Source organism: Morone saxatilis, unplaced genomic scaffold (genome assembly GCF_004916995.1).
Source record: "Morone saxatilis isolate NCDOM2014 unplaced genomic scaffold, NCSU_SB_2.0 Contig10, whole genome shotgun sequence".
Classification (NCBI taxonomy): domain Eukaryota; kingdom Metazoa; phylum Chordata; class Actinopteri; family Moronidae; genus Morone; species Morone saxatilis.
Window position 1 is genome coordinate 126,771 of NW_023339652.1, and position 9,803 is coordinate 136,573.

Here is a 9,803-nt window from a genome sequence, read left to right on the forward strand (position 1 = left end):
AGAGTATCCTACATCGCTAGAGCAGTGATAATATATTTAATAATGCACACATTGTTGTAATAATTATGTATTTTTATTATTGATTTTTCCTTTGTATATATTATTTATTCTGTCCATTAATGTTTAATTATATACAAATGAAGAAAACACTGTTACTGCGCACACATATAGGTTGAGTGAGCGGCGACTTCCTACTACTTTCGGGCCTATATCTTGCCTGCTCTTAAGAGGTTTGTGCTCGCGGCGAAGTCGTTACCGTTTTCACTTTAAATAGTCATATGACAGTTTCCTACCTTGCCACTGCCTGGAGTCACATGCGACTGATTTTGCGCTCGTTTTCTGTGATCTCTCCCTGTACCTACCCATATAAAAATTCTCCGCTGTTTTAAGACCCCGCAAGCTCTCATAATTGCTAGAGATTAAGTACCTTGTTTGAGACAGATGAACTCTGTCCAATAAAAAAACTTTGGAGAGTTTAAACTGTTAGCCTGACTAAATCCAAGACTGAGCCTTGAGATCTACGCCTCTGACAGTGTAGATATTCATTAACACACTACTGAACCGTCTGGAGAGTGAGATAACTGCTCAACGACACCTTCTTTTTAAATGTTACCGGTACCCATGAATAGAAACCTTATTAATTAACGAAAATTCATTCACTATTATGCTAGCCACCAAGTCTAATATTTTAAATCATTGATATAGGTTCATGAAGGAGCCTTTAAATGGCCTTTCAACTACAGACCTTAGGTGAGCGTTTTAGCAGCCGGGCCACCGCCCATTCACACCGCTGTGGTCATTTTAGTAGTTCTTTAAAGGTATAGAATATTAAAAATTTTGTATCTCATCCCTCTTAAATAGTCACGAGCGTGGTCCACATTCTGGAGTCAGGACCAAAATACATTCACAAAGTTCCTTTTGAAGCTAGTGTCTGTTTTAGCCGAGTTAACACACAGAGACTCACCATATGTTGGTGTTTATACAGAGTGTCTGGTTAAATGTTACAGTGTGAATCCATCTTTGGCGTAGATGAGGAGCGCGGAGCGAGCATCAACACACGACACACACACTGTCCTCTTGTTACGAAGGCGTCAGCTCTACAATCCATATAATTTCTTGAATTTACTTAGGCCTTAAAAATAAAACTCTGACAAACTTGTCTAACAGAATACGATGTTCCGGACATGAGACAGTATAAATAGTGTTGGCAATATTATGCCTACTAGGAGGATATACCTTATATGAGAACTACAAAACCAAACCGCTGGACACTAGCTGGAAATAAAAAATACTAGTAGGACATGAAAAAGGTCTTTAAAGTCCTTAAGATTTCACCTTTTGTGAAACCTGTTATTTCTCCTGTACACTGTGTCCATTGTCACGTTGTCAATTAATATATTGTTTAAAAGCACAATTCAGCTTCCATTCAAGAGGTTTTGATTCTACACAGAACCAAGTTGTCATTAATGTTGTTTGAGACGTTTAAGGGAAAATTCCTGTATTTGTTAACCTCCGTGTGTCCTAATTTTATTTATTATTTAATTTATTATTTTTATTGGGGAAAACAATGTGACGAAGCACAAGCCTCCTTCAGCTTCTAACAAACTTTATTTGCAAACAGAAATCCTCTTTAACCCTTCCTTGCTCAGCTGTTAAATAGCTCACATTTAGAACCAGATGAGAAACCAAACATCCAGGTTTCTCTGTCATTGTACGAGCAGTGGTAACATTTACCCGTTCCTGTCTGCAAATCCCCGTCCGTCCAGCATCGGAGCTTCTGATAACCGAGTGCGATGAAAGCAGTACACCTGAAGATGATGACTGATATGATCGCTGCTGTGTGCCACTCCTGGCACTGGTCCCTCTTCTTCTGGGCGTCAACCTCTCTCCACCATCAGCAGCTACTACACCCGGTGACGCTGGAGAACCTACCTTCCACACGTCAACGTTACGCTGAAGGTTTTAAAAGGGTTAACTTTGGATTCTTATAACCTCGCATATTTCTAATGTGCGGACATTAGAGCAATAACACTTTTGCCCCACCATTTGTCAGTTTAACACGAAGAACATGGGGAAATAAGGTCCAGTCTTTTGTTGTGTTTTGATCTGAAAAATGTCCTTAAAAAGAAACTGAGTCAAACCAAATCATGTGCTCTTCTCTGAATACTGCTCACATCCTTCAGGCTTCACACTCGTGAGCACAAAATGAATAAAAGCTGAGCAAACATCCTCATTTTTTATGGTTGAAGCTGCATTAATATGTGGTCATACATCGTTTAACACCACACTCTGTGTAACTGGTAGCCTGTGTTTACTGTCTGACAGTGACGTCAATACATCAGTAGGTTTACATAAAGTTTAGACTCAAACATGTGGAATATGTCCTTTTCAAGCTGAAGACTTCTTCAGTTTGTGTGTGCGTGTGTTCACAGGGACGCTGCAGCCTGTGTCGCCGTGGCGGTGGTTGTTCTCCCTCTTGGTTCCCCTCATGCTGACGCTCAGAGCGCTGAAGAGACGCAATCTGGACCGCTCGGGAGCCCTCGGAGGTCAGTGTGTGTCCACGAGTCTTCAAAGCCGCACCGATAAAAGCATTCAGATTGAATGACCGTAAAGTGAAAGGAGTTGCAGAGATGTATGGCTCGATTCTGCAGCTTTTAACTCAATGTTTTGGTTTTCTGACCTGCAACTTTACAGTTTTGGTTCACAGAGATGAGATAAAAAATACATTTTTGTGCCTAATATGCTCAGTATTCATATTAAAAGCAGTTACAGGAGCTGAAGATATGCAGTTTTGATTAAAATGGGACTACTTGATCCAAAAAAAGTGTGTAACATTTAGGAGGATCTATCGGCGGAAACTGAACGTGATCTATCCAGCAGGTGAGTTATTGAACGCCTCCATGTTACTGCTGCCTGACAAGAAACATCTTCTCACTTCAAACATCACTAAAAGTTAGATATTAACATGTGAAAGTCCCTGTTTCTGTCAGTATCTTGTTAAGGCACACAGAAATGTGAAACTCTGAGCCGTTAACAGATTCTGGAAAGAAAAAGGGATTTCCCGACCTTTTAAAATCAAGGATAAAGATGTGTATTCAACTGGATTTAGTTGCATAAAGAAGCCGCGATCATGTGTGTCTCTTCTAAAACGAATCCCTTTTTCCAGCCGCTGGACAGTGAAATCATCATTTATCATCACAAAGACACGAAAGAGTTCCTCGAATCTTTCCAGGATTCTGAGAAGACTCAAAACTCTGACACTCAAAACCATTCACGAAAAAAAAAATCCCCTGTCTCTCTTGGACTTCATAATCAATCATATTGTAGGAAACGCCTCATTGGCTCATTTAGAGTCTCTACACTTCTTGTTACACAACACATTTCAGTCTTCAAGAGTTTTATGACATTTAGAAGTACTTACGTTAATATAAGTACTACCACTGTAGTTCTAAAATAGTAACGTAACGCTGCCATAAAGTGGTATCGGAGTAGTTTATTGATTACAGTTACGAGTACACAAGTCACTTATAGCAGATTTATGACAGAAAAGGAAGTGGGGGGGTCCGTACTGTCTTCCCATTGGCTCCTTTCTCTAACAAGAGAGAAAAAGATGTGTTTTCAGATGGAGGTAAGAGATGATTGCTGGGGTTGCTGCAGTTTGGGCAGCTGGAGCGTGCTGCAGACCGTACATGGTTTTCTTCTTCAGCTCAGTCTGTGTAGCTTTTTGTGTTTAATTTTGCAGTTTAACCTCATCAAGTTCGCAGTTTATCACTAAAGCTCTTTATCAGAAGAGAAATCTAACAGTATTTGTCACAATCGAATCCTTTGATGACGTTGGAAAGGCGACAACCCTTTTCTTGTTCCCATTTTCGGGGGACAGTTCCCCCTCTGAGAGAAGCCGGCGAGGACAGAATAAATCTTTTGTGCAGCCGAAAAGAATCGATTGGACATCCGGCAACAGCTGAACCTTTCAGAAAGAGGAGTCGCTGCTATCACATGGCTGTGTGGGGGTTTTAATACGAGAAAGTCGTTACTGGTTTGAGTAATTAAAATGTTGAAGGATGCCATGGTGGTTTGCAGATGTTAAAAAGATGCGGTAAAGGAAGTTAGGTACTCCTTTTCAAGAAGCAAGAAATCCAGCACGCAGGAGGCCCTGGAGATCCTCCGCAGTGTCGCTGTGATGTCTTTCTCTGATGGGAATTATGTTCTCTCAGCTCTCCTGGTGGGATTCGTGTTGACGATGGCCAACTACAGCTTCTTCTCCTCCCTGCTCGCCTTCTTCATCACCTCCTCCAGACTGACCCGCTGGGGCGGAGCCAAGAAAAGGAAAATAGACGCCGAGTACAAAGAAGGTGAGAGATGCGGAGGTTTCGTTTTTTAAAGCTGATCTCAGTTTAAATCTTAATGTATTGACGTTTGTGTTTGTGTTAGGGGGGCAGAGGAACTGGGTTCAGGTCTTCTGTAATGGAGGAGTTCCCACAGAGCTGGCACTGCTGTACATGATAGAGGTAAACACACATTCATTGGAGACGATCAATAAAAGGTGTGTTCAGGATCATAAACGGTGGTTGTGTTTCAGGTGGGTCCGGGCGAGATCCCCATCGACTTCAGTAAACAGTACTCCGCCTCCTGGATGTGCCTTTCTCTTCTGGGCGCGCTCGCCTGCAGCACCGGGGACACCTGGGCGTCGGAGGTGGGCCCCGTCCTCAGCCAATCACAGCCCAGACTCATCACCACCTGGAAGGAAGTCCCAGCAGGTGAGGACTACATACTCCTCCGTCCTCGAGCTGTAGACCCCGGTACTGGTGGAGGTCCGAGGCGAGGAGAGAGATCATCTTTTTGCTCTTTAATCCATTCGCCCACTTTGCCCACCAGTGTTTGCTGTGTATTATAATAAATGTGTGAGAAAGTAGAAAATAGTTTAATTTTTAGTGTATAATTCCTAAAAGAATTGGCTGTCAGTGAGAATAAAATCGCTCTGTTTGGAGGGTAAATCTGAGACGTCGTACGGCTCAAAGGAACTACAAGGAGAGAGGCAGGAAAGTACTTTGACTGAGGTCTGTTGGCTGGTAGCTGCGTGGTCGAGTTGCATTGTGGGTAGTGTAGGCGCCAGGTTTTGAAGGAAGAGGAATGTGTGGAATAAAAAAACGATATCTCTGATTCTGCTGCTCGATTTTAATATTCACTGTCGATCAAAACAGTTCACCACAATGTTGTTCTGACCCACAGTCCAAAATATTCCATTTAAAGTGATATAAAACAGAAAAGAGTAAACCGCTCACATTTGGGAAGCTGGAACCAATGAATGTTTGACATTTGTATCATGGTTTATCAGAATCATTTTCTGTCCATATTCTAGTGAATTAATCAACTTATTATTTCAGTTAGTATTTAAAAGAGTATCCCAGTGATTCAGCATCGCACTTCTAGAGCATTATGGGACTCATTTTAGGGATTAAAGAAGAGAAAACGACGAAAATGATAATGAAATATCAGTAAATGGTGAAATGGTGATCTTATTCTGTCCACAACCCAAAGATATTCAGTTTACAGTTATAAAAGAACAAAAGAAACCAGAAAATATTCACATCTTAGACGCTGAAATTAGAGAGTTTGGACATTTATTTTACTAACAAATGACTCAAAACGTTTAATCGATTATCAAAATAGTTGGTGATTAATCGAGTTTAAAGAATTAGAGATTGAACCAGAGTCTGATAGAAATGACACAAATCAATTAAAATAGGTTTATTATTAAGAGAACAGACGTGAGGAATCAGTAAAAACAGCTATATTAATAATATTTGAAATAAAATCTGTGTGTGAAGACTCGGTGGCGCTGATGAAGGTTCGATCTACTCCTCTTTCTCCCTCCAGGAACAAACGGAGGAGTCACTCCCGTCGGACTGCTCGCCAGCTTCCTCGGCGGGCTCACCGTGGGCGCCGCTTACTTTGTGACACAGCTCCTGATGATCAGCGACCTGCACATGGCGGACCCGCAGTGGCCGATCGTGGTGTACGGCGGCGTGGCGGGGCTGCTGGGATCCATGCTGGACTCGTTCCTGGGAGCTCACATGCAGTACTCAGGTAGAGCGGATTTATCGTACCGTGCAGCTCTTTTATGAACCTGCTGGTTGTTGTTTTTGCTCCATAAAGTGTCACAAAAAGAAAATATCCATCAAAAGTTCACTTTGTATTGTTTGTTTTGTCTGAAACACAAAGATTCTGTTTTACTAATCATCAGAGATTTCCATGGAAGAATTTGTGCTTTAAAATGAGTTAAAAGATGAATTTTAAAACAGCTGCTGATTAACTTTCTGTAGACTGACTGAACGATTTCCTCTGTGTGACTTTCATACAACTCTCTGCTGAGTCTGTTTACATTTAAAATAATACCAATAAACCTCAAAATATCTTTAAGAAAAAAACTAAATGATGTGCAGGAGATTCTTTATTAATAATCCAGCTGCTGATTTACCTGCACATCAGAATCAGAATCAGAAATACTTTAATAATCCCAGGGGGAAATTACTTCACATGCCTCATTCATTAACGGGCGGAGGAATAGATAACATTATATAATGATGTAGAATTTAGGTTTGCATTGAGAGAAAGAATCAGCGTTTTACAAGTATTGTTAAGATCAGAAACACAACGAATCAGTGACATCTGAGAGGTTTTTGATGAGTAAAAAAAGGAAAATCTTAGTGTCTAGATTTAAGATAACCAGTGTTAGTGTCCATTTTAGTACTGTACATCGGTACTTGTACTTTACTCGAATATTTCCATTTTATGCTACTTTATACTTCTACTCCACTACAGCAAATTAATGCAATTAAAGCTGGACCACTGCCGTAAGGACTCGGCATTTTAAAATGAATTTATTCTATCAGCTATCAGAAAACTGGAAGAATGTTAAATATCGGATCAGATAATCGATCCATCCTGTACTCACTCTCTCTGGCTGCACTGGGGTCAAGGGTTAACTCTTGTTATTTACAAAAGCACAAAAGAGTGAAGTCTCTACAGCAATGATTCACAAGGAAGCACAGTAGGTCATTTTGAGTATATTGATTGGTCTATCTGTCAATCAGTTTGTGTTCTCTCTCTCTTTTAACCACAATTGCCAGTCGACTATGAAAGGTGTCATTTACTCCCTCAGTGCTTTCTGACATATTCTAATAAATAAAGTGACCTTCCCTCCTCTCTGTCTGCAGGCTTTGACTCGAGCATCGGGAAGGTGGTGGGTTACGAGTCCGCCACCACCCGGCGGATCTGCGGGAAACCCATCTTAGACAACAACGCGGTCAACCTGTTCTCGTCCGTCCTGGTCGCGCTCATCCTGCCCGGGTTGGCGTGGGGGATGTGGCCGCGATAGACAGACGACGGACAGACACTAAGCGCTGGACTGAACTAAAGAATCTGATCTGAGACGGAGTTATGAGACGTTTGAGTCTCTGTTGGTCTGAATATTAGATAAAAACGCTGCCTGTATTATCGTGTTGGACGTGCTGATCGTGGTAAAGACTCTTTGGAAGAGGAAAATAAATACTAATGAAAACACAGATCACTTATTGGAAGTCACTGCCCTGATAGATCAGATAGTTAATAACACAAGGGATTGAGGGATTAGTAAGTAGTTATGGACTGATATTCATTACTTTTTTGTATTCCAGGTGAGCAAAATTATAAACACAATAAAACAAAAGGTTATATATATATATACACCAAATTCACTGCGACATCTCAGACCATAACAAAAGGTGCTTCAGCCAACCACACTACACTGACACAACCAGTAATTTTACTTACATACTTTATATATCATGGTAACGTCATTCAGAATGGGCAGAAACTAAATAAAACTAATTAAAACTGTCTCTGTCAGTGTTTCCGACAATCAGCAACTCTGGTTTGGTGGCAATAAATCCTTCATTTAGTGATTTTGTTCTGTATTTTTTAACTCTGAGCGAGACACTGAACTCTAACTGCTCCTGATGTGTGTGAATGCAGCCTGTTGTAAAGTGTCGAGAGCTCGGTAGACTAGAAAATTTGGATATAAATGTTGTTTTTAATGTATCGAGGGCAGATTTCACCCTAATTTATATAATCTCATGCTTCTGATGAGCCAGCTTCAAGGTTTTCTGCTCTTCACAGTACGGATTTACATTCACAGCTCGTCAATCATGTTAAAAACCGCCTCTGACTGATGTTAATAAACTGGTCCTACTTTTAAATCAAAGATGTGTTTTGTCTGTCAACCTGTGTGAGTCAGTCAGAAGAGGATTAATGGAGTTTTTAACCACTTGTATCACTCTCTTATCTCTTTGTATCCATCTCTAAATCTCTCTGTATCTGCTGGGTACAGCTTTGTAAGAGTGGAATTAAAGCACTTTCAAGGAACTTTCCAGACTCTCGAAGCCTTTTTTGTCACATCTAAATTGTTACTATAAATACAACTGTGAAAAATATAGTTTACAGTTTTATTATAGTAGCAGTTTGTAGTTTATTCTACCAGATGTTAGTATTCATTTTGATTGTATGCTTCGATTTCGATATTAGTGTTTAATCACCTGAATAAGAATTGTTACCTGAATATGGGACAGCCCTAGCTCTACATTTCTATATCTCAGTGTATCTTTATCTCTTTTCCCTCCCAACCCTTTATGTATTTTATCTTTACCAAACCAAACCGACGCCCTTCGCACTGACCTGTAGCGCACTCGACCTTTGACCCTGGCGTGGTTACAGCGTGTGAACAGACTCCACGGAGAGCGGCGGCTTTTCAGAGGTATTACTGTTTTTATTTCAGAGTGTCTGAGAGAAAAGGCACTAAACCAAACCGGGAGAGTGACATTGACTTTGAATGGGAGAGAGAGAGAGATGCAAAGGAGTCGGGTTTAAATTAACATATATATATATATAAAGTTTACACAACACCAGGCATACAAACACACTCAACATCCACACACACACACACACACAGCTTATTATCTACACATTCCTGATTGATTAAATACAGCAGACTGAAAACTCCAGGAGCCGTTAAAGGAAAAATTCCCCCAAATGTTTGTATAAAGTATGTAAAGACGCCAGAACATCACGTAGTGTTTAAACGGTTTGTTTTTTCCTTTAACCCCCGACTCTCCTGAAGCTTCACCGACGTCTGAAACAAACTCCAACAACAAAAAATCACCAACAGAAACGCTCAAAGAAACTATAAATACAGTTTTCCTGCTCACAGAAACAAGTGTTATATGTTGAAAAGACATTTTAAAGCCCCATTCAGGGAGTACTACAGGGTTGGGGGGTCGGGGGGGGTTCACTGTGCTCCTCAGTAATTTAACCCTTTAAAGTTTGTACTCTTCTGATTATCTTTGCAACTGTTCTTCCTTAAACTGTCCCAGACTGCAGCAACATAGAGTGAAATTAAATATACGCTCATACGCGGTTTCATTTTGTAAACGATAATCGATTGTTTGGTCATTTTTAACGTTCGGGTCTCATTTCTTAAGATTTGACTGCACAGAATACTGTAATATACGGTTTACTGGAGAATATTAGCTGCATTGTAAAAAGGTTTCTTGAGTAAAAGGGCCACAGTAAGGAAGAAATATGAGATTCACAGAACAGAAATATTCTAAGAAAGATCTGAATGTTGTGAAACGTTGAATAAAGTCATTTTGAGAAGAAAAAAAGTCAATAATGAGTTTTACAAGAAAAAAAAACTGAATTTTGAGAGTAAATGTAAAATATTTAGCAAATAAAGTCAAATTATAAAGAATAAGTCATTAAAATGTTTG

At 40.2% G+C, this 9,803-nt stretch overlaps 1 protein-coding gene across 1 annotated transcript in view; it reads left to right on the forward strand.

Annotated features, from left to right (window-relative positions):
- The window catches only part of tmem19 (transmembrane protein 19), a 10,689-nt gene extending 1,459 nt beyond the window's left edge, over positions 1-9,230 (forward strand). The window contains exons 3-8 of the mRNA XM_035674807.1: positions 2,433-2,546; positions 4,215-4,352; positions 4,432-4,508; positions 4,580-4,757; positions 5,878-6,087; positions 7,218-9,230. Coding sequence (XP_035530700.1) covers positions 2,433-2,546; positions 4,215-4,352; positions 4,432-4,508; positions 4,580-4,757; positions 5,878-6,087; positions 7,218-7,378 — 878 coding nt within the window. The 3' untranslated portion in view covers positions 7,379-9,230. The remainder of the gene's footprint in view (positions 1-2,432; positions 2,547-4,214; positions 4,353-4,431; positions 4,509-4,579; positions 4,758-5,877; positions 6,088-7,217) is intronic.
- The last annotated feature ends 573 nt before the right edge of the window (positions 9,231-9,803 follow it).